Source organism: Myxine glutinosa, chromosome 2 (genome assembly GCF_964187855.1).
Source record: "Myxine glutinosa chromosome 2, kmMyxGlut1.1, whole genome shotgun sequence".
In the NCBI taxonomy this organism is placed as follows: Eukaryota; Metazoa; Chordata; class Myxini; order Myxiniformes; family Myxinidae; genus Myxine; species Myxine glutinosa.
Window position 1 is genome coordinate 254,844,017 of NC_136262.1, and position 25,554 is coordinate 254,869,570.

General features: G+C 44.8%; 2 protein-coding genes across 10 annotated transcripts in view; both read left to right on the forward strand.

Annotated features, from left to right (window-relative positions):
* Positions 1–24,053, forward strand: part of LOC137420643 (7SK snRNA methylphosphate capping enzyme) — a 69,788-nt gene extending 45,735 nt beyond the window's left edge. For all 9 annotated transcript variants that reach the window (XM_078772455.1, XM_078772462.1, XM_078772456.1 and 6 more), the window contains 7 exons: positions 987–1,091; positions 13,970–14,111; positions 14,328–14,510; positions 14,836–15,456; positions 15,722–15,937; positions 16,085–16,211; positions 23,312–24,053. In XM_078772455.1, the coding sequence (XP_078628581.1) occupies positions 987–1,091; positions 13,970–14,111; positions 14,328–14,510; positions 14,836–15,456; positions 15,722–15,937; positions 16,085–16,211; positions 23,312–23,355 (1,438 nt within the window). In that variant the 3' untranslated portion in view covers positions 23,356–24,053. The remainder of the gene's footprint in view (positions 1–986; positions 1,092–13,969; positions 14,112–14,327; positions 14,511–14,835; positions 15,457–15,721; positions 15,938–16,084; positions 16,212–23,311) is intronic.
* LOC144890962 (uncharacterized) lies at positions 10,671–12,113 on the forward strand. Its single transcript, XM_078772841.1, has 2 exons — positions 10,671–10,993; positions 11,132–12,113. Exons 1-2 carry the CDS (start codon positions 10,697–10,699, stop codon positions 11,978–11,980), a joined length of 1,146 nt encoding a protein of 381 aa, XP_078628967.1. The 5' UTR covers positions 10,671–10,696; the 3' UTR covers positions 11,981–12,113.
* Positions 24,054–25,554: the final 1,501 nt, after the last annotated feature.

Below are 25,554 nucleotides of genomic sequence, written 5' to 3' on the forward strand. Positions count from 1 at the left end.
TCGTCTTACCACAAAACCTTTCTCCACATGCTTGCTGGATCATTAAGATGCTTTTTCACAAACCCTTAGATGTCTTTCAGATGTCTTTTTCAGTAATGGCTTCTTTCTTGCCACATGTCCATAGAGGCCAGCTTTGTGAAGGGAACAGGATATTTTTGATTGATGAAGACTGACCCCCATCTCGGACATAGAGCCTTGCAGATCTTTCAGTCATTGTTGGATTTATAGTGACATCCTGAACGAGTTTCCTGTTTGTCCGGCTTCTGAGTTTGGATTGGCGATCTGATCTGCGTAGCGTCTGGGTGGTATGATACGTCTTCCACTTCTTAATGATGGATTTCATAATAATCAAAGGGATAATGAGCGACTTTGAAATCTTCTTATAAACCTCTCCTAAACGATGCTTCTCCACCACTTTGTCTGACGTCTTTGGAAAGATCCTTGGTCTTCATGTTTGCCTTGTTGTTTGACCAAGTGAGTTGCACCTTAAAACTCTTTAAATAAGTGGGAGAGCTTAATTTTTAAGTTAAACCACTGATTACATACAGGTGAAATCTACTACACTTATTTTGTAACCTTTCAAACAAATAATTTGCTCCTGAAATGATTTTGGTTTAATTAGGCTGAGGTTTGAATACTTATGCAACTGAAAATCTTCTGAATTTCTCAGTTGATCAAACTTATTCACATTTTATCTGCATTTTTTAGCTTTATAACTTTTGAGTAGTTTATGAAGACTTTATATATCAAGTTTGATTTCAAAGCATCATGAAATAAGCTCAAGTGGCATAAAAATGTGAAAACTTTGGAGGGGGTGAATACTTTTGCAGGCAACTAATTATGCCGAGAAGGCTTGATGCGTTGTTGAGGTCCTTCGCAGGCATTTCATATCATGGCAATTTTACTATTGCTCTTCTTATGTCATGTGACTTATTTGCTTTTTTTTGTTTGTTTTTCTTGTGTCCCAAAACGGATGATGTTTGCAGAGCTGGTGTTACATCATCTGTTTTGCCGTACGAACTGAATAGCGTGATAAACCCTCGTGATGAGATCGTTCCTCCGCTTCTTCCCATCAAACATGGTGGTCCAGGGTATGGCAGATTTTGCCTATCTTAATGCAAAGGCCACATTTTCCACTTTAAACATACATAATCACCAAAGTACACATTGAGCATGGTGCTCAGGTCTGTGATTCCCATAAATGACTGGGAATAGATGCATCCTTTTATGGGCTTTTTGTACAACATTGTTGCATTTGATTTCTGAAATATGTGTGTTTAGCTGAATGAAACAGGTGTTGAAAAAGCATACCTATTCACACTGCCAAATGGTTTTTGGTGGTGTTGTCTTCTGTGCAGCAAAATTAAGGTGCGATTCTAATTCATTTCTTTTTTCTATACAAAGTCCATGCTCGTGAAAAATCTGGAAGAGCTGTTTAGCGGAAGACCTTTTTGTCCCCCGTCGCACCGCGGAACGAAAGGGGGACTATGGTTTTCCCCTCCGTCCATGCGTGCGTACGTGCACTGCAATATCTTTATAAAAGTAAGCGAAGGACCGAATTCTAATTTGGTGTGTGGGTGCAACTAGGCATATGGAAGAACCCTATTGAAAATTAGGTCGCCACGTCAAAATCCAAGATGGCTGTCACCATATCTAAACCTTGTGAGCGCGATATCTTGAAAAGTAAATGTCTGAACCTTGTGAGTGGAATATCTTGAAAAATAAATGAACTACTAACTTCTAATCCGGTGTGTGGGTGTATCGAGGCATAAGGAAGAACGCCATTGAAAATTGGGTCGCCACGTCAAAATCCAAGATGGCCGCCGCCATGTATGTCTGAACCGTGTGAGCGGAATATCTTGAAAAATAAATGAACTACTAACTTCTAATCTGGTGTGTGGGTGTACCTACGCATAAGGAAGAACGCTATTGAAAATTTGGTCGCCACGTCAAAATCCAAGATGGCCGCCGCCATGTATGTCTGAACCTTGTGAGCGGAATATCTTGAAAAATAAGCGAAGTACCAACTTCTAATCTGGTGTGTGGGTGTATCTACGCATAAGGAAGAACGCTATTGAAAATTGGGTCGCCAAATCAAAATCCAAGATGGCCGCCTTGCGTCTTCCACTTTGTCAACTCGCATCACTTCACCGACGGGGGACCTAGGCGTAACGCTTGTTTAAAATTGTAATTCTTCCTGGTTGCTCCCAAAGCTGTTTGTGCACCACAGACAGGTTAAAGTGTGGCAGGCATTTCCTAATGGTTAGGTGTGACACTTGCTTCCTGGTACCCACTGCAGTAATGGGGTCTGATCTTGACTTCGTCTTGTCGGGTTTGACCAGTTCATTCCTGGGAGGAGCTTCTGTTCCACACTGACGAGAGCAAACAAGCCTGAAACGCGTGTTCATGCATGATCCCTCTCTTGGGTCACTGGTCTCTAAAAATTGGGAATTAACTCTCTTCCTTGTATTGGCTGCAGTACAATCCGAAGGAGATGTAGGGGCTGAGGCTCTGCGAAGCTTGGGCCTAATTTGCGGAGCCTTTGCAACTGTTTAGCCAACAACAAACAACAACAGGCATTTTAAGGCCATTTTCCCTGCTAGAGCGGGGGTTAGCCAACTGTTTAGCCAGAAGAGCCTTTTCATAATGTGTGTGTAATATATATATATATATATATACAGTGAAACCTTGACTTATGAGTTTAATTCGTTCTGTGACCGAGCTCGTAACTCAATTTGCTCGTTTCTCAAATTAAATTTCCCCATTAAAATGCATTGAAATGCTATTAATCCGTTCCAGCCCGCCAAAAACCACACCAATTTTTTTTTAAATATACAGTATATATAAAAATATCTCGCGCTTTATATTTCACCTGTATGCAGCATACAAGTTGGCAGGATGGCCTGGACTGGAGGTACGCACACTTGACTCAAAACTGTCCAGCCTGGGTTTGAATCCCGACCCAGCTATAACCTGTCATGGGTGAATCACAGGCAGGGTGATTCATCAATGTGTGTACCGCTAAACTGGGCGCCCCGTTTGCGTCCCATTAGTTGTTGGATGTTAAGGATCTCACCGTGTTTTCCACAAAGAGAAGGCGAGCTATCGCCGGCACTCTGAACAAGTTGTGGCCTGGCATGCTCTTCTCCTCTGCCGTTATATACGTCCTCCTCGGCATCCTGCGAGCTGCTTCTCCGTCAACCACACAAACAACAACTTCTCCATCTCTTCATCTTCATGGATAGAGGTCCGGAGCTTTGAAATAATCGTAACGCCCTTGGCTGGCGTTATAGCCTTTATCGACTCCTTCTGCTTCAAAATCGTACATATCGTAGAAGTGCTACGATCGTACTGCCTCACCAAGTCGACAACACGCACACCTCGCTCATGTTTTTCGACGATTGCGTGTTTTATATCCAAGCACATCATCCTCTTCTTCTTCTCAGTACTGCCCTTGGCACTCAATTTCTTAGGACCCATGGTTAAAACTAAGAAATTTTCCAAAATAACCAAAATGCGAAAACAAAGCAGCAGCTATATACGGCAGAGATGCTTGCACGTCAAGATAACCACGTGACCTGAACCCACCTGGTGGCGGTTGGCGTAAGCTCCAAAATAACCAAAATGCGAAAACAAAGCAGCAGCGATATACGGCAGAGATGCTTGCACGGCAAGATAACCACGTGACCAGAACACACTTGGTGGCGGGTGGCGTAAGCTCGTAACTCAGATCTCGGCTCGCATCCCAAAGCAATAAACCGCCCGAGCGACGGCTCGTATCTCGGAAAACTCGTAAGTTGGTGCACTCGTAAGTCAAGGTTTCACTGTATATATATATATATATATATGTGTGTATATATATATATATATATGTGTGTGTATATATATATATATATATATATATATATATATATATATATATATATATATATATATACTATCGCGCGGACCCTTTTGGTTAACACCAGGGCTCGCGGATGGACCAGAACGGCTTTAACTGAGGCGACGACCAACTCAGATTCGGCTAGAAAACGCAGGAGGAAGAAGGAAAATGGGAGCTGCGGTAAAAGCGCTTACCTTCTGGTGAACCGACGGCAGCTTCGATCCTGCAGGGAAATTAATGAACTCGACAAACAAGATTTAAAATGTACAAAAATATAGATTTATTCCCGGCACCCGATAACAATGAAACGCGACGGTAATCAAATAATGTAAATCCTACGTTGGGATCCCACACACCAGACTCAACAACAGACACAGGAATGGATTAAAGGAAAATAATTGTCTCGTCGTGTAAAATGGTGCGTGCGGCCTTGTCTGTATCGCATGCCACCAGGCCCCGCTCCAAGCCTCCCGCCGCTCACGAGGTCCATGCACCAAGCACCACGCGTCCACCGCACCAAAAGCATCACGCGTCCAACACAGGCCAGCGAGCTCCACACAAGGTCGATCTCCACTCACGATCGGTCTGCCAAAACGAAGAGAGCGTGCTGCGCAAGACGAAGCGCCGGATGTCCAAGAGGAACTGCTGGATCTCCAAGAGTCAAGCAAGAAGAAGAGCGAATGATGTCCAAGCACGAAGAGAGCGTGCTGCGCAAGACGAAGCGCAGGATGTCCAAGAGGAAGGGCTGCGCAAACAAGAACCGGATGTTCTCTCTCTCAAATGTCGTTCGGCGCGTGCTGATATAACCTTGCCGGTGACGTCAGCCTTGGCGCGCTACCAACCAGCGACTTCCACCGAACCTTCCAGCTTCGCGCCTCTCACACTCGGCTGGAGGTTTGCGCCTAGCGCGCTGACCAATCAGTGCTCTCCACAGGCCTGGAGCGTGGTCATAGCACGTGCTACTCGAGGCCTGCCGGAGGTGTAGCTGGCGGCGGCCATCATCGGCGGTGCCCCGAACTGGTTTCCTTGCCTGCTTTCTTCCGATGTCCTGTCAGGGAAGGGAATTATTTAATGTTGCGCTAAGGGCCTGTCTAAATGTCTATGTTGGTGTGCATTGCCAGAAGGGACAAAGGTTTGATGACCAGGTTTGACGCACATGGGTTTATCTTTAATCCCTAACTTTAACACTCGAACATCCTGGTATGTTCACAGGTATACATCTTAACCCACCAAACCGGAATACACAGAACTTATTACAAGGTAGATTCCCTATCACGACAGTCGGATACTTACCTACACAGATCTATCTGGCTCTAGATATTGCTTTACCCCCAGACACAACAATACATTATATATATATTATATATAATACATATATTCTGCTTCTGATGTCCCATACTCCGTCGCAGACCATAGCTGGTTTGCCGTTGCCTTCCCAGCAGTAGTCACGGCAGTAATTTGTAATTTGTACAGGGTGCCGGGGATAGCTTGCCTACGTTTCACGAAGGACACCATGGGATCATTAACATCCATCAGCTAATGCCAGCAGACAGGATGTCCAGTTTGACATCCATCGGAAGGACGGCACACACATTGACTCGATTGACAGCTTCCTCCTTTTTCTTTTTCTCCCAATTAAATCAGGAAGAATTCGAATAAATCTGCATGTTGAGTGACTATTTTGATTTTGGAGCTCTATCCTACTTTTATATTTGAAAATGTCCTCTGTGTCCTGTGCCATATTAGTATTGTTCAAGCAGTATGCCTATCCCCATTATTCCCTCCTATCCCAACTAGTAGCGTAATGCTTAGAGCGTCCGCTCTGAGTTTGGGAGATCAGGAGTTCAAACCCCAACCAAGTCGTTCCAAAGACTTTTCTTTTTCAATTGGATGTGCTGCTTCCATGCTTGAAACTCAACATTTTAACAGGATAACAGCTCTTTCACTCCCTCTCTCTGTTCTCTTCACCCTCTCTTTTGCTCAAGGTCATCTGCCATCACCTTGGAAATCAGCCAACATCACCGCTTTACACAAAAAATGTGCAAAAACAGATCCTTGCAACTACAGACCAATCAGCCTGCTTCCAATTATCAGCAAAGTCATGGAATCCATCATTGCTTCGGATATCAAATCCTTCCTCTTCTCCAATGGCTTGATCTCTGATCATCAATTTGGTTTCAGACCAAGTCACTCTACTCTGGACATGCTGCTTCTGCTGTCTCAACAATGGATGGAGGTCCTCAATGCCAAACAGAAAATTAGAGCTGTCTCCCTTGACATATCACGTGCCTTCGATACGGTCTGGCACCCCGCTCTGCTCACCAAACTCTCCTCCTATGGTATCCATGGAAATCTCCACGCTTGGCTTGCGGACTTCCTCTCTAGTCGTAGTCAACGTGTGGCCCTGAATGGGTTTCTCTCATCTCCCCTTCCTGTTCAGGCTGGAGTTCCCCAAGACAGTGTTCTGGGCCCTGTGCTTTTTCTGGCCTTCATCAATGATCTCTCTGACTCTCTTGAAAATCCTCTCTATCGCTTTGCTGATGACTCCACTCTCTGCTGCTCCAATTCCTCATCCCTCAGATCGGCAGTCTGCAGCCTCCTCACTCTCTGCAGACCTGGACAAAATCACAGACTGGTCAAACAAGTGGAACATGTCTTTCAATCCTGACAAATCTCACACTCTTACTATGTCTCTCCGAAAAGACTGACTGGACAACCTCCCATCCACTTTCTGAATAATCCTCTCCAAGAAGTTCTGTCACTCAAGCTTTTGGGTCTCACTATCTGCCATGATCTTTCCTGGGAAAACCACATTTCAAATCTGGCCTCCAAAGCCAGTCGCAGACTGGGCATCCTCGGTCATGCGAAGTCCTTCCTTGGCACACCTGAGCTCCTCACCACATACAAGGCTTTCATCCGCAACTCAATAGACTACTGTTCTCCCCTCTGGGCCGGTGCTCCTGCCTCACACCTCGCTCGGCTTCACGCTGTTGAAACCAAAGCTTTCAGAATCATTGGAATCTCCCGCGATGAAGCTAACTCCGAGGGCCTTTCACTTACTCACCGCAGGCAGGTTGGTGGGCTTTCTGTCTTCTACCGACTCCTCTCCGGCCTTGCTTCCCCAGCTCTCTCTGGGCTCTGTCCCCCAAATATTCCTGCAGGTTGCAGAAGATCTGCCTGCAACCTTCTTATGGTTAAACTGCCAAAATCAAGACTCTCCGCTCACCTTCACTCCTTCATTCCTCTTTTCTCCCACCTCTGGAACAAACTCCCTCACTCTCTTCAATCCCACTCCTCCCTCCAGGTCTTTAAAACAGCTGTTCACCACCATCTCTTATCTTCCCCCATCCAAAACCTTGATCTTTTCTACGCCTGCTAATTTCACCCCAGATTCACTTTTTTGAAATACCGACTTCCTTCATGGAAGTCCTTGCAGTGTCCTTGTGTTTTATACTTCTCCCACTCCTCCCCCTCCCCCCCCTCTTCCCACGCCTCCTCCCCCCAAGCCCTCCCACAGATCTCCCGATGTCCCTGCTCTCAAATGTTGTGTTTGTGTGCTTCCCCTCTCTCTCCATCTTGTCTACCGCTCCCCTTATTATATGTTTTGTGTGTCTGTTTGATTTTTTTTTTTGTGTGTGATAAATGTTAGCTCTTTCATGAGCCTCGATCCTGTATACAAAAAAAACAAAAAAAAACAGGATGGATCATGTACAAGGAAAGCTGAGAAGGCAATGACAAACCACCCAATATAACCATCGCCAAGACTGCTTCGGCATCACCGACGCACTGTAAACAAATTATGGATTAAGTTATTAGGTTATCCCAACCCAATAGTCTAGTAGGAAGACTAGGTCCCCCTGCACCCCCCGGAGATATACTTCTAATCAGTGTTTCTAGATTGGAAAAAATGTGTAGAAAATGACTAGCTATGGCCCCAAGCTGAAAAAATGTCCCACATACCATTTTTATGCAAATTACTGCTGCCATTATCAAAAAAACGATTTTTGACATATCTCAGCCAATATTGCAGATAATTGAAAAATGAAGGTGTCTAGACCCATGTTTTGAAGGGCATAGATCATGATAGAACTATTCATAACATGATTACATGTGTCTATGGTATACTAGTATGCATATTAATGCTGTAATTACAAAATAATCAGTTTTACAAATGATAAGGATACGTTAATACTGCAGATAACTTAACATGGTACATAAGGGGTCTAAACCCAGGTATTTTCAAGGTTAAATGTCAACAAGATGCTCCTGAGTCTTGCATAGGGGCGGGACATTGGCAGTAACATTGGTACCACTCAACTTTTCTTCCCACCATTGACTTTGTATTGCGAGAGATTTTCACTTGCTTATTTAAAGGTTTCTCACCCAGCCCACGTAAAATCTACCAACTCCTGCTGTTAACTCCCAAACATATTTTTTTATGTTATCCAATCACAGTGCAGAAATGACAGACTAGAGATCCAAATTAGTGCTGCTATAGCTGCCATTTTACATTTCCATCCATGTAACATGCGCGCTCGCGCGCTCGTATCAATTGGTAATGTCGCGCGCTCGTATCAATTGGTAACGTTGATGTTATTGAATACCTCAGTTGAAAGTTCAGTCTTCCATTCCATCTGTGTGTTGTTCTTGGTATTCATCCTCCAATCTAGCCAGGTAAGATGCTAACTATAATGTTACTCACACTCTTGACTTCAGTTTCTGCATGAAATCATAAACAGGCAGAATAACAGCTGAGCCAGCTAGCACCATGTTAGCTAACGTTAAAGCTAGCCTCATCTATGTACAGTATGTTCCTAATGTCGGTGTAACTTAAACTTTTGTTAATGCCAAACATGAGACATATCTGTTGACTTCTGATATATGAATTGAACCAGAAAGAGGCACGACAGCTGAGCTAGCTACAGTAACTTAGCACAATGTTTCATTGGCCTAGATAGCTAACGTTAGTGTGGAAGAATTTAGATGTTTTAGCTATTAGCACTTTTGATGCCACTAAACATGGTTTAGTCAGCTAAAAAGTACCCTAGTGTAGAACATGACTCAGAACCTCTGTTACCTCACTGAAAACTCAGAGCCTCCTTTCACAGGCACTTTTAACATCATTCGTGATTTCTTATTTGTCATTTAACAGTGATGGTAGACATCGACAGCAAGCATGCCCAAAAGAAAACGGAGTGTAGAACCTGCAGCCCAAAGCTCTCCTCCTACATGCATCCTTCATGTACCATCCATGTCTGATCATGGGGATTTCACGCCCCTCCGTAAAATTAAAGGATCTGCTTCAGAAAAACTGCAACTGCTTCAAAAGATCCGGGATAGACGTCTCAACCAACCGCATGACTCCCCATGTCGTATGCAATCAGTATGTGATCAGATCCCGGCAACTCTTCCTGATGACCTAGAAAGAGTAGGATATCACAGCAAGTGTTATAAGCACTTTGTCCGCCACTTTCATCGTCTGGGAGATGATACAGAACCAGGGCCATCAACCTCATCATGGCATCACTCTCCTCGTAAACCAGGAGGTTCTGCTGAACCCATCTTCCCGCCAGAGTGTATATTTTGTGAGAAAGTTGAGACCAAAGATGCTCATCGCAATACTGAGAGGCCTACAACCTTCCCATCCTTTAAAAACAAAGAAAATGCATGGGAGCAAATCGAAACACGGGCTGAGAAAATGGGTCTCTATCGACTCCATCGAAAGGTGAAAAACAAAGACCTCTTTGCATGTGAGGCCAAACACCATCCGTCATGTTTTAAAGCTTTCCGCACAGCATTCTACAACTATGAGCGTGCGATTCACAGAGCCGAAGCACCAAAGGAGCAGGCTTGCATGTCAGCCGCCCATGAAAAGGCATTCAACTCAGTACTGGAACACATTCAAACCCAGGTCATCCAGCAGAATAAAGTTCTACAGCTTTCTTCCTTGCGCTTGCTCTATGTCGAGGAACTGAAACTGAATGGATATGAGAACTCAAATTATCGGTCAGAGAAACTACTGAAACGCCTACAGAATGACCCAATCAAGGAGCATATCCACTTCACGAAGGTTGATCATGACAAATGTGATGTCATTTCTTTCTGGCTTGTGCACAGCTCAAACATAACAGTTTCCAATGCTCTCGCACGAGCATTCACACTCGGAAGCACAAACAAGAACCAAAATGTTGCCCTCCAACTTCGCCAGGGTATTCTACAGGCTTTCAGAGAGTGTAAAGACCAACCATGGCCACCAACAGCTGAAGACATGGAGCTCAATCCTGAAGACATCCTACCTCCAGACCTTGTCCGCTTTCTCAGCGTGCTAATGACTGGCAAGGAGGGCATCGAGACAGAAAAGGTGAAGCGTCTGGTCTTCTCCATTGGACAAGATCTGTGCCGTGCAGTGTCAGATGGAAAATGGAAGTTACCAAAGCACATTCTCCTCTGTGTGACTGTAAGGCACCTGTTCCGAAGCAAACAGCTCACCACAATACTACACAGGCTTGGACACTCTGAGAGCTACGATTTCGCCTTGGAGTTGGAAACTGCTCTCGCCAAGGTCCTGGATGAAGTCTCAACTTATCGTACACCACAAATTGTGACAGGAGAGGGCAACCTTGTATTCCACTGTGAGTGGGACAACTTGAATAAAACCACTACCAGTGTGCACGGCAGCAACATTGTAAACAGTGCTGGAGGAATCATGGTGCAGGAGGTCAAGCCCGGGTTCGAGAGCAGCAAGGACCGAATGCTACCTACCATCAATAGGTCACAACATGTGGTGAGATATGCTTGCAGGTGCTTGATCAGATGGTGGCCAAGCAGCACTTTCTGTTCTCCACTGACAGTTACCATCCTGAGTCAATCAAAGCGCAGGAAAGGCTGAGGCGGGGCAGCTCAGAGAAGATCATTCTGGCTGGACCAGCAACCAGGAAGCCATATGACTTCAAAATGTTCCTTGCAAATGACGACAACAAAAAGCAGATGTGCCAGCTTCTTCTGAAAGTGTGGAGTGGACAAGAGGCAGCTACCAGGCTGGAGAGAACAGAGATGGCTGTGCTGATCGTGGAGGGGAAGGCCCACCAACTTGCCTCAACGAATGGCAAGGTAAAATTGAAAGCCCTTCGTGAATGGCGATTCAATTTGTAATTTTTCCTGAAAAAAAGGTGATTACCTGTGATGTTTGTCTAGATCTGAAACTGGCAGTGACTGGTGATTGAAATGCGGTGCCTTTTTGTGTTTCAGGTCGAGGTACGTGAACTCCCCACGATCTACAGCAACCAGGAAGAGACTGATACCAGGGTGGTTCTGTACCTCCATCATGCTGCTACCATCGGATACAAGAACGCTGTAGTCAGAACACCGGACACAGACATCCTCCTGATCCTGCTCCACCATGCCCACAACATCAAGCTGACGGTGTACCTGGATACAGGGTCAGGGAAGCATCGCCAACTTGTCAACGTCTCTGAGCTGGCAGAATCCCTGGGAGAGGACTACTGTGCCACTCTCCTGGGGTACTATGTGTTCAGCGGAGAAGACTGCACCAGTGCCTTCAAAGGGAAGGGAAAAGTCGGGCCCTTGAAAAAGCTGGAGAAGAATCCCAGGTTTCACAGGGCATTCGGTGAACTGGGTGACAACTGGGATGCCAACCCTGAGGTGGAGAGGCAGTTAGAAAAATTCACCTGTGTGATGTACGGCCAGAGTCGCGAGTCATCAGTGGACATTGTCCGTGCCAAGCTGCTACGAAAAATGGTGGGAGAGGACAAGACCCTCACATCCAAGTCCAAGGTTGATCTGGCTCGCCTTCCTCCATGCCAGTCTGCCCTGAAGCCGCACATCCAGCGTGTGAACCACCGCGTAGCATTGTACAAAAGAGCCGATCAACCTATCATCGAAAAGCCAAAACCTTATGAGGAGCAAGGATGGATAAGGACTGATGAAGGACTGTTGAAACCAATGTGGTCCAGTGGTCCCATCCTACCAACCTCACTGGTGGATCTTCTGAACACAGGAGAGCACGAAGAGGAGGAGGAAGAGGAAGGAGAAGAAGAGTTTGACTCTGACGATTTCGATGAAAATGATGATGACTGACTCAGTGTAGAATCACTAATGCTAATGATGTTTATCTAAAACAAGCAAGAGAAGAGTGGTCACATTGAGTGCTAGGACTATTTTGACAGTTGTAATATTTAGAAAAATAAAACTTTGTGTTAACGTCTGTGTAGACGGACCTTAATATGAGTCTATTATTTCGTAAAACTGTGATTATTTTGTAAATAAAGCACTAATTAGCATACTAGTATACCATAGACACATGTAATCATGTTATGAATAGTTCTATCATGATCTATGCCCTTCAAAACATGGGTCTAGACACCTTCATTTTTCAATTATCTGCAATATTGGCTGAGATATGTCAAAAATCGTTTTTTTGATAATGGCAGCAGTAATTTGCATAAAAATGGTATGTGGGACATTTTTTCAGCTTGGGGCCATAGCTAGTCATTTTCTACACATTTTTTCCAATCTAGAAACACTGATTAGAAGTATATCTCCGGGGGGTGCAGGGGGACCTAGTCTTCCTACTAGACTACAACTCTCTTACTAGCAGGTTACTGGATTTTTTTTTTCTTCCAATGCCTTCTCCCGATACCTCATTGTCACGGGTCTTGGAAAAATAGCAACGGTGTAGTGAGTTGAGTACTCCTGCTTACAAGAGTCATGTTGTCATAAAAGAGGGTGTCGCTTGTACTCAGTGCGGAACAGTGTTGTGATGTGAAGCGATGTCACTTCCAAAATTGAAACGGACTTTTCCATTAGTAAATGGACAATTTCTCACAATTCTCCAATTCAAACCATTCATGTTAATTTTGAAATGCAAAACAGTGTTGCTGTTGTTGTTGTTGTTGTTGTTGTTGTTGTTATAATCCTTCATTTTTACAATACTATTTTATTTTGTCACTCTTCCTGACATCTCTAGTTCTGCAAGTTGACACAACCAAAAACTTCACATCACAGTATGAACACTAGACTGATCACCCTTTCTTTTTGGAATTGACTTGAGGTCGAGCGTTGCGTGCACTCTGTGCCTGCTGCACCCTTTAGCTCTAAAGCCAGCCATACACTGGAACCATTTGTCCTTTAGAAACCCCAATTGCGAAACGAGACTTGGTGTGTGTGTGTACGTGTGTGTACTGCTGTCTGTATATCATTAATTGTTATCTCCATAATTTTGGCTTTAGAGGGTGGAATGGAGTCCTCCCAAGACTAGAGGTAGAAACATCCTCTCCTTACTGGAACGTAATACCCCCTCCATTGAGTAGGGGTCAGTTATGCACTTTTACTGTACCAGGTATACAGTGCAAAGTTTCAAGTCATCTCCATATCTCCATGGCTGAGTTGTCATACCGTCTCCCACCACCATCAGGTGGTGCTACCAATACACATTTGCAGAGATAATTTGCTTCCCCCTCGCGGTCCCGAGGGGGCATTATTTATTGCCCGTGACCGGACCCTGGGTACCCCGAGCACATATGCTAAATTTGCTGGAGATTGGCCAAGCTGTTTTCAATTATATAATCATCAGACGTACACACGACACAAAAACACAATATAGCAGGATACATTTGCTATTCATGAAGATCTCAGCACATTAGTTAATGTTACCACCAGCTTGCCATGAAAATATTATTCTCTGCTTCAACAAATTTAAGAATTTGTTTGGTCGAACATTTCCATGATTAGAAGCCGTTTGCTCACCAGGAAGTTTTTTGAGGGGAGTGGAGAAGAAGGGAGGGGAGGGGTGGGGGTGATTAATGGGGATTCAGATGCATGGTCTCTCTCCAGTCACAACCATTTTGTGTTTCAAGATGGTTACTGATGTTCATCCTGAATGAAATTCCTTGTACGCATTGTTCATTACAATTGGGCATTGTCGCCTATTTACATTCGTACAACTGGTCGTTCCTGGATTTTTTTTTTCCCTGCTTATTGATTTATCCCCATCCTTTATGGAAACGCTTCAGTGATATTGAACATCGACATAAAAGTTTAATATTTTGCATTGTTGACCTTTCACAGACGGGCACGCCGACGCAGGAGGGGGTCGAGCCGGGCAAAGCAGGAACCTGGGGTGGCAGACACTGATGCACTGAGAGAGGGCAACGCTGGATTGGATAGGTCAAGAGGACGGCGGAGGAATCGAAAACGAGTCATCTCTCAGGTCTGTGCTCTTCAATACTCGGGAGGGTTCGGAAGGCATCAGCCAGGAAACGTCATGCGAGCTCTTTTGTTGCACAGAAGTAAGATCAACACAAGTTGTTAATATTACAATGGAGAAGAACCTCACTCGGATTGCTTTTTCCTGAAATATTAAGCAAAAATGTGTTTGGTCCTTGCTTGAAACACTTCCTAACCACTAAACTGTCATTCTATATAGGTACACGTGGTACTGCCTTATCTCCGGGCTGCCGATGCTCGCTATCGCCATGGCTGCTATCCACGGGGCGATGAACCCCACTGGTGTGGGGAGGATCCCAGGCTAACGGCTTTACCGAGGGATTGGATTTTTGGGCGTAGAGTACTGGACGTGGGTTGTGGTACTGGAAAAGTAGCGATCCAGGTATGTTTATATAGGTGTGATGTGATTAAGCTGGATCGGTGGTCCGGTCTGAAATACTGATAATTTTTTACCTGTGCATGCGAAGCGAAAAGTGGGGTTAAGCAATTGGTTCCCGCTTGTCTGTGCATATATGACCGTTTCTGTTTATGATCTAGGAACAACTTTATTTAAATTGAATTGTATACCTGCACACGATAGAACACAAATCGCCTATTTAGCACTTTCAATCCACTTCCGTTTAGCAGTACTTGGACAAAATATTACGGCATTTTTGTTCGGGCCTTGTTTCAAATCCTTCCTGTGGTTTTATGCTTGTCCCCGCCAGGCAGCGAGAGATTTTGGAGCTGCTGAGGTAATCGGGATTGATATAGACAAAAAGATCGTACAGTACGCTCGACAGGATCTGTGGGATCACCTGTGGCAGGCTCAAGACAGCTGTACTCGTGCATTCAGCCAAGCACCAAACAACTCGGATTCTGCCACGGAACCCAATACAGCACCTTGCTTCACCAAAAATCTCACGCCGAGCCCTGTACGGAAGTTTAAGTCTGGTGTCGTGCCCGTCAGGACTGGAAGCAACTTCAGTGGCAGGCCTGGGTCACGTGGAATAGGTAGGCTGTGTTCTCGCACCGGGCCGTCTGCGGCGTTGGCTTGCAGCCCGATGGGACGCACGCTTCCTTGTTCGTTGCGGACTTGCCTGGGTCCGTTGGTGCCCGGGGTGCTGCCCTTTGCTCAGCCGTTAATGGTGGAGAAGGTCGAATCTGAGGGAGCTGTTGCGGAAATTAAAGGAGATGATGTCGATGCGCGTGATGCCCAGTGCAAAGGACGGGATCAGGGTTTGAAGAAAATCTCAAGCCCCATCCTTCAATCTCAAGCCCCATCGTTACCCATTGGCCTCAGCTCTTCACAGCCCTGTACATTTCCTTACAACGTTGCTTTTTTGCAGGTGAGATGTTTCTCTTTGAGATGTGGTTGCACAAATGAGAAGACCAAATTATTTTACATGGGAAAGCGCGTATTTGTGGCATTGGAGGTTATTGTGATGAAGGCTTGCACCGTTGGAATGGTAACCTTGTGTGAAATTCTTCAGTCTCGTTTTAAATAGCCATTTTAATGTGCCAAACATGACTGGAGAATACAGAAACTATGCACCATTCAAATTGAGAGTTAGACGGCAACCCCGATCTTCTACTAACCCCAATCACTTCTAGGCAAATGCGGTGCCATCGGAGACACCTCCAAACACTCGGGAAGCAACCTTTGATCTCGTGTTGTGCCTCAATGTGACCAAGTGGATACATCTCTGTGGGGGCGACACGGCACTGCGGAACACGTTACTCGGGCTGGCACAGCGGACACGTCCCGGTGGGCGCCTCGTGCTGCAAGCGCAGCCATTGAGCAGCTATGCTCGTCACCGACACTGCACGGTGAGAGTGCTGTTTTGGACGGCGTTTATTAATTTATTTACTTATTTGTTTGTTTTTGCTGCATGCAATATGCAAAGTTCTTCAAGTGGCGTAGCTATTTAACATTTAATGATGTGTCTATAATTTGGGGGGTTTGCTCTGCCGCAGGAAACCATCCTAGGGAATTATCAAGGCCTGAAGCTGTATCCTGACTCCTTTGATTCGTTGTTGCTCTCGCCCGAGGCTGGATTTTGTTCCTGCCAGATTTTAAAACTGCCCCGACACACTCCACCACGTAGGTCTAACCCACACAATCGGTGTGAACCCTCGTATATATTAATATAAAGGAAAGCCAAGTGCTTTCTTTGATTTCTACAGGCGGGGAGTACCCTTCTGGGCCCACCTTCAGGGGGCAATGTGCTGCGACACATTCTTAATGCTCTTTATAATTTTTCATTTTTGAAGGAAATTTTAATGATCACAACCGATCATACTCCATATCTTAAGATGAAGGAAGATGACTTGTAATACTGGCTACCATCAATGGTGGTGCTATTTCAGCCATATACAGAGCCCCTCCATAAGAAGTGGAACACTGACGTCACATTTGTTGTTATTGCCATAAGAAACTTGGATTTGAGATGAATGAGGCAAGAGTACTGAAGGTCAACTTTTATTTCTTGGTATTTCTATTCATATCCATTTTACCACTGTGGAATACAACAAACAACAACAACATGCATTTTAAGGCCGTTTTCCCTGCTAGAGCGGGGGTTAGCCTTGCGGTCCCCATGACAATCTTCTCCATTTTGCCCTATTTTCTGCGTCTCTCCTTGTTAACGCCCTTGCCCGCATTTCTTCTTCCACCATCTTTAGCCAAGTCTTTCTCGGTTTTCCCCGTCCTCTACTTCCTTCTACATTCATTTCCATCACTCTTCTCAACCAGTCACTTTCATCCTTCCTCAACACATGACCAAACCATCTCAACCTGTTCCCCTTCACAGCATCAATCACAGGCTCTATTCCCATCATCTTTCGCAATTCATCATTTGTCTTCCCCTCTCTCAACGATACTCCGCACATCCACCGAACCATTCGCATTTCCACCCTTTCCAGCCTTCGTTGCTGCTCTACGTTCATTACCCATGTCTCACTCCCATAAATCATAACACTTCTCACACATGCAGCATACACCTTTCCCTTCAGCTTCAATGACACTCCCCTCCTCATCAGCACGCCACTCAGTTCCCGAAACCTCTTCCATGCACGTCTCACTCTTGCAACCGTTGCCGAGTCTGATCCACCTTCTCCATTCAGTATGTCTCCGAGGTAGCAAAATGTTTTCACACTTTCCAGCTTCACGCCGTCTCCAAGATCCAACTCAACATATTTCCTCCATGTGCAGCTCCCTCTGTGCACACCTTACATTTGAATGTAGCTGCCACACTGGTGAATGACCCTCTCAGACCACTGCATTTATGATGAACCCACTCAGCGCACATTGCACATTGAATGGAGTTCACTCCGACACCCTTCCTGCACACAGCACATGGCCACTTCCCAGTTCTTTCCACCTCACCACGTGCTTTGCCACTTGCCATCACCTTCGTCTTTCCGATATTCACCTTCAGACCTTTTGTCTCCATACATTCCTTCCACTTGCTCATCTTTTCCTTCAGTCCATCCATACTTTCCACAATCAACACCAGATCATCTGCATACAACAACTCCTATGGTAAACCCTCCTTTATGTTCTGAGCCAGCACCTCCATCACAGCTACAAATAGTAGTGGACTTGGTACCGACCCCTGATGCACTCCCACCTTCACCTCAAACTCACCACTGTTCCCGTCCTTCGTCCTTACAGCTGTGCACGCTCTTTTGTACATTGCCATCACTACTCTGATCAACCATTCCTCCACTCCTAACTTCCTCAATGCCCATGTCAATACTTCACGTGGAACCCTATCGAATGCTTTCTCCAGATCAACAAACCCAAGAAACAACTTCTTCCTCTTCTCCATGTACTTCTCCTGCAACTGCCTCACAACAAAAAACCCGTCTGTCGTTCCTCTTCCTGGCATAAATCCAAACTGCATTTCATCGATCTTCACCTTCTTCCTTATCCTCCTCTCCAACACCCTTTCCAATACCTTCATTCCATGCTCCAATAACTTTATCGCTCAGTACGAGCCACACTCCAGAGGGTCACCTTTCCCCTTGTATAGAGGGACAAGGGTACTCAGTTCCCAATCCACTGAAATGCGGCCTTCTTTCACCACCAGATTACAGATCTCTGTCACTGTCTTCACACCCCAACTTCCTGCTGCCTTCAACATATCTCCCACAACTCCCGTCGGCCCTCCTGCTTTTCTACTCTTCATTGCTTTTATCGCTTCTTCAACTTCCTTCTCAGTTATCTTCTCTGCCGGTCCTAAAACTGGGTTACTCTCTATGTTGCCATCCCATTCATTCTCTGCATTCAACAGCATTTCCATATATCTTTTCCATCTTCCTTTTATTCCATCTGGGTCCACACCGATTTGTCCCATTTCATCCTTCAAGCAACTCACCCCCATCACATCACACCTCTTTCGCTGTCTGCTTTGCAATCCTGAATACTGCTCTCTGACCCTCTTCCGAATCCAAGCGTTCTCCGAACATTTTCCTACATGCATCCTGCGCCTTTGCTACCTCTCTTTGCAGCCTTCTTGGCTGCCTTATTACTTTCATGCTCTGCATTTTCTTCTGCCGTACCCTTCGCCTTCGGCCACTCCTTGAACTTCTTCCTCTTCTCGTCAATCCTCTTTCGAACTTCATCATCCCACCACCATGTTTCCGAGTGCCTTGGTGGTCCTTTTGTTCATCCACATACCTCAACAACGGCTTCCAACAGACTATCTTTCATTGACATCCAACCACTTTCAAGCTCAACCACATCATCCTCTACCCGACTCAGCCTCTTTTTTAATGCCTCCCTCACTGTCACCTCTTTCAACCTCCACACCTTCATTCTCGGTTGGTACTTCACACGCCGAGCTCTCCTCGCACCTTTCACCCTTATGTCGCAGACAACCAAGTGGTGCTGTGAAACAGCCTCCTCCCCCGGAATCACCTTTGTGTCCCGGAGGTGCCCCCTATCTCACCTACGCACCATCAGGTAGTCAACGGTTGTCGTCGACCCACCTGACGTGTATGTAACAAGCTTATTATTCTCTTTCTGGAACCGAGTATTACAAATCAACAAATCAGCTCCATCAGCAAGCTCCAAAATCGTTTCACCTTCCCCATTTCTCACACCATATCCGTAACCCCCATGAACTCCCTCAGAACCGTCCATACTCCTTCCCACATGTCCATTTAGGTCTCCTACCATAACAACGTCCTCATCTTTCACGTTTTCCATCAGCTTCTCTATCGCACACCAGAACTTGTCCTTCTCTTCATCGATCCGACCAACCTGCGGAGCATAGTAAAAATACCCCCGCTAATTCACCCCAGATCCACCTTGTTTGAAATTCCAACTTCTTTCCTGGAAGTCCTGGCAGTGTCCATATGTTTTATACCTCTCCCACTGCCCCCTTCCCACGCCCCCCCCCCAAAGCCCTCACCCTCTCTCAGATCTCTCGATGTCTCCATGTCTCTCGGTCCCTGCTCTCAAATGTTGTGTTTGTGTCCTTCCCCCTCTCTCCCCATCTTGTCTACCGCTCCCTATGTTATGTTTTATGTGTCGGTTTGTCTTTCTGTGTGATTAATGTTCGCTCTTTCACGAGCCTCGATCTTGTATACAAAAAAAAAAAAAAAAAAAAAAAAAAAAAAATCCCGACATGACGTTCACCAAGAGCTTTCCAATCATCATTTTCACCATCAGCAACCTATCACTCACTCTAGTCACACTCACCACACTGTCTACAAACTCCTCAGAAAACAGGACACCAACACCATTCACGCCCTCCGTGCACCCTTGCCACACAAACTTGTATTTCTGTCCCTGCCTACCCTTCACCATTCTCACGCCACTTCCCTTCCATCTCGTCTCTTGCACACAACATACAGTCACGTGAAAAAGTAAGTACACCCCATGTAAAGTTTTGACTTTTTCAACATATTTCAACATACAGCTATTTGATCTTCATTTCAACAATATTGATAGATAAAGGTGATATAATATAACAAATATCATGAAACATTTACATTTTGTCGTCCATTGTATAATTTAAATAAACATAAATGCAAATTTCGCATGTGGAAAAAGCAAGTACACCCTTGGCTGTAATAGGTGGTATTGCCCCCTTTGGCACAAACAACCTAAAGTCGGCATTTCTTATAACTGTCTACCAATCTCTGACATCGACTTGGAGAAATTTTTGCCCACTCTTCCATGCAGAATTCTTTCAGCTGTGCGATGTTTGAGGGGTTCCTTGCATGCACAGCTCGTTTCAAATCCCCCCACATCTCGATGGGATTTAGATCCGGGCTTTTACTTGGCCATTCCAGAACCCTCCATTTCTTTCTTTTCAGCCATTCCTTGGTGGATTTACAGGTGTGTTTCGGGTCATTGTCATGTTGCAAGGTCCACCTTCGGTTGAGCTTCAACTTTCCGACAGATGGCCTCATATTATCCTCAAGCACCCTCTGGTACAATGAATAATTCATAGTGGATTCTATGACGGTGAACTGCCCAGGCCCTGATGCAGCAAAGCTGCCCCAAACCATAATATTTCCACCACCATGCTTTACAGTTGGTATCAGGTTCTGGTGGTCAAATGCTGTCTTTGGTTTTTGCCAAACATGTCTTCTGGTACTGTGGCCAAATAGCTCTACCTTTGACTCATCTGTCCAGAGCACATTGTTCCAGAAGTGCTGGTCTTTGCCATTTGGCATTGGCAAACTTTAATCTTGCCCTGATGTTCTTTCTGGACAGCAAAGGTTTCCTCTTGACACACCTCCCATGTAGATCAAATTTGTGCAGCCTCTTTCTAATGGTAGACTCGTGCACTTTGACATCAACAGTGGCAAGAGCTACCTGTAGGTCCCGTGATGACATTCTGGGGTTATTCGAGTCTTCTTTCAGCATCTTGCGGTCTGCTCTCGGGCTGAACTTGCTGGGACGACCTGGCCTGAACAAGTTGGCAGTTGTTTGGAATCTTCTCCACTTGTTGATGATCTTCCGGACAGTCGAATGATTGATTTCAAATTGTTTGGAGATCTTTTTAAATCCCTTCCCAGACTCGTAGGCATCTATAACCTTCTTTCTGAAGGCCTCAGAGAGCTCCTTTGATATCGGCATGGTGACGCCGCACACTTCAACAACAAAGAGCAAACCAAACTAAATGTCTGAAGTTTAAATAAGACAGGTTCCTCCAAGATCCTCTCTAATGATGTTCTAATCATTTCCACCTGAGCTGGTGCACCTGATTCTAATTTTATGTGTTTGAAGTAGTGATAAATGTAGGGGTGTACTTACTTTTTCCACATGCGAAATTTGCATTTATGTTTATTTAAATTATACAATGGACTACAAAATGTAAATGTTTCATGATATTTGTTATATTATATCACCTTTATCTATCAATATTGTTGAAATGAAGATCAAATAGCTGTATGTTGAAATATGTTGAAAAAGTCAAAACTTTACATGGGGTGTACTTACTTTTTCACGTGACTGTATGTCCACTCTTCTTCTGACCAATACTTCCACCACTTCTCCTGATCTCCCTGTCATTGTCCCTACATTCCATGTCCCAAACCTCAGAAACCGATCTCCACTTCGGGCTGTACCCTGCCCATATGTAGTTGTAATTGTCATGGTTCTCTTTTTGAGAAAATGTTTTTATGGCCGGATGCCCTTCCTGACACCAACCCTCTTAGTCGCCTCTTACGACACGCAGGGATACGCTGTACCTATTCTAAACCAGGGTACACACCGGGAATAATTGCCATTTTTATGCTCAGCAAAGGTATGGGAACAAGTGACTGACAGGTGTGTCTTGTTGCTCAGGCGTTTCCTGCTGCATTGATTGGTCACACATTAAAGAGCTGTGAATGTCTAGTCTTGGTTTTAGCCTTTGCTTTTGCCTTGGGAATATGTCGGCCCAAACCAACATGAAGACCAGAGAACTGTTTATGAAAGACAAGCAAGCAATTTAAAAACTGAAAGAACAAAATAATTCAATTTTACCCATAGCACAAAAAATGGGAATAGCAAATACAGGTTGGAATTTGGGTTATTTTCAAAAACGAAGAAACCACTTGTGTACTTGGCAATATACAACGGCAAGGTCGGCCAAGGAAAACAACTGCAGTTGATGACAGAAAAATCATCAGAGCTGTGAAGAAAAACTCTAAAACAACTATTGGTGACATCACCAACAACTTCCAGAGTGCAGAATTGAACTTGTGAAAATCTACCTTCCACAGAACATTTCAACAGCAGAATTACAAAGGCTACACCGCAAGATGCAAACCTCTCATCAGCACCAAACTATAAAGGCCAGATTAGAATTTGCCAAGAAGTACAGAGGTGAGCTAGTGAGTTCTGGAAAAAAAGATTTATGGACAGATGAGACTAAGATAAGCCTTTACCAAAGCAATGGAAAGATGAAGGTTTGGAGAAAGAAAGGAACTGCATATGATCCATAGCATGCTGCTACTGCTACCTCATCTGTGAAGCATGGTGGAGGAAGTGTCATGGCTTGGGCTTGCATGGCTGCCTCTGGAACTGGCCCACTCATCTTTATTGATGATGTAACTAATAATGGCAGCAGCAGAATGAATTCGGAAGTGTACAGAAACATATTTTGTCTGCTTTTGTACAAGAAAATGCCTCCAAACTCATTTGGCGGTGCTTCACCATGCAGCAAGACAACGACCCAAAACACACCGTCAACACAACCAAGGAGTTCATCAGGGGAAAGGTGGAATGACTTAGACCGGCCAAGTCAATCTCCTGAATAAAATCCAATGGATCATCAAGCATTTCACTTGCTGAAGAAGAAACTAAAGTCAGAGGCCCACCCTAAAATGGGAGGTCTGAACATAAAAAGTGTTGTTGTTCTACAATGGTAAAACGTATACAACTAGAAATACCAAGAAACAAAAGTTGACGTGTATTTTTTGCCTCGTATTCAATGTTTGATCTCAAATCAAAATTTATTGAGTCTATAGCAATAACAAATTTTACTTCACTGTTCCAATACTTATGGAGGGCACTGTATATATGTACAGTACTGTATATACAGTGTAACATATATATATAGTATGTTCGCATCTGCTCCATTACGGATAGATTTGTAAACCTTGATGTGAGGTCATTGGAATGCACTTGTGGCACGAAGCCCTTGGCACGGTAGAGAGAGTCGAGTTCTGTAACTGTGCTGTCTGTGTGTCCTTCAGACTTGCGGTATCCACTTCAAGTTTTCAACAAGAGCGGTAGTTGAGAACAATGGACGTCTCGTCACAATTGTCCAACTCCCCATCAACCGGCCAGGTCTCTGGAACCTCTTTGTACAAATCTCCTGCTTTTAGGAGGACTTTTCGCTTCTTTAAACCAAGCACAACCACAGACCCCGAGACGAGGAGGATAATACGCGGATTGCGTTTGATGTCGGTTTATTCTGGAATGCCTTGTCCACAATGCAGGACAATCTGGCCAAGTTATCCATAAAAGGCATTGCGGAATTTGCTGTGAATGGTCGTTGGCACAAAGTCTGATTATATAAATTGTCATGTTGTACATAGTTCCTGCAACTGGCTTGGAAACCTCCAAAACAAGGACATGTTACGAGGTTAAAGTTTAAATTTGTTAGGACAAATCATCTGCTCATCAAAAATCGAATTTTCTTCTTAGTTTTATTTTGGTATCGAGAGGGGAAAATCTTACGATTACAATAATGGCATTCTTGCAAAAGAGGAAATTTACTCAGGCAGATTTGGTTCCATATCTGGGTTGGACTGATGTTTTTTTTTTTAATGTACACTTTGCAGTTTGTTATTCAAGGCCTCAAATAACCAGTTTTCCCCACTTGCAGCAAAGCTTCTTATGGAAGTTGCTCACTGCTTCTGCAAACTTGTTTTCCGGTATATGCAGAGAAGCTTCTCTGGTCCCTCCTGCCCACCCCTTCCATCCCTCACACACATGCACTCACATTGCTCCATGTGTCTAACATAATGGACCTGACGCTCAAGGACGTCACACAGTGTTTACAGCTGGGGGTCAGATACGCCATCTTGCTTTCCAGATGCTGTTTACAATACAGGCCGAACTGGGGTGTGTTCCATTACCAATCGGATTGCTGTCGCTTGCCAAGCCAGGTGTTCCTTGTCAACCGTTTCATTGGAGTGCTTGTTTGGGTGCTTGAGCCACTCGGTGAGTGCTCCACAAGAAACGTGGTAATGGAACACACCCTGGGTGGGGCGGACGCTATCTCCTTGAAAAGGTACCTAATCGGTCTTTTTCGCAGTTATCAACCAAAACTTAGAGTCGGAGGTTACGGGCGAGTTTGATGGGAAACTAAATGTACGAAGCGCGTAGGGTTTGTATTTTGCCGGAGGAATCAAATCCGACATGAGCAAAGACCCGTCCGTTTCCATGGTCGACTGAATGGCTTGAGGTGATGGAGGAACGTGTTCGCCAACTTTCTGGTCAAAGCAAATTCCTTGCAGAGATCGAAGCCACTGCTGCTCGATATTCTGAAGTATCGTACAACGCTGACGTTCCTCCACGACTACACGTACAAGGAAACGTCGAGGTGTAGCACGGCTCATGGAATGTTCTAGTCTGGTAATCGCAGATTTAGGATGACATTCTTGGAATGCAGTTTGTATTGGGTTTTGTACGTTTTAGTCGGTTCTTCCAGTCAGAGGTAGGCGAAGGTATCTGGGAATAATTTATCACAAGGTTCTTATCTAGTTTACTTAAACCATTTCTTTGATTGCTAAGGTTCACGAAAGAGCCGGCACACCTCGCACACCTCGCACTCCCACACCCCTCGCGCACGGTTTACCCGTGCTTTGTTCTCCAGATGCTGAGCAAGCACATTTCATTGTTTTTTGGTCATTTCTGAGAACTTGGCCCTCTCCAGACGAGCTATCGTATTTGTAACTTCGATTTTCTCCCGAAGCACCACTGAGGGACCGAGTAACACGACACTTTCGTTTCCAGACTTGTTCCTGGTAAAAACTCAGTCTTTATTACCTCCGCCACCAAAGGTCGACAGAGGTTATGTTTTTTTAACCCCTGTCTGTTTGTGAACAGGATGGACAGATTTGGACAAAATTTAGTGGACAGGTTGGGTGTGTGACAAGGACTAAATGATTACATTTTGGTGAAGATCAGAATCTGGATATGAGAAATTTTTAATTTATAAAGTGATTCTTCACCATTGAGTGATGGGGCCAAAAATGATATATAGAATGATCTCTCAAAAAGTCTTGGACGACATGGGACAAAATTAGGTGGACAAGATGGGAAAAACTTTTTAATGTCTGCCTTGTGGGACACATGGAGAAGTGGAAATCAGATTAGTGGGACAAATGTGTCCACTAAGCTCGCTCCTCGTTGACCCTTTCATTAACATATCCTTGTACTGTATGCTTGTACACAAAGTACATACGTGGGCGACAGGTACACTGGTACA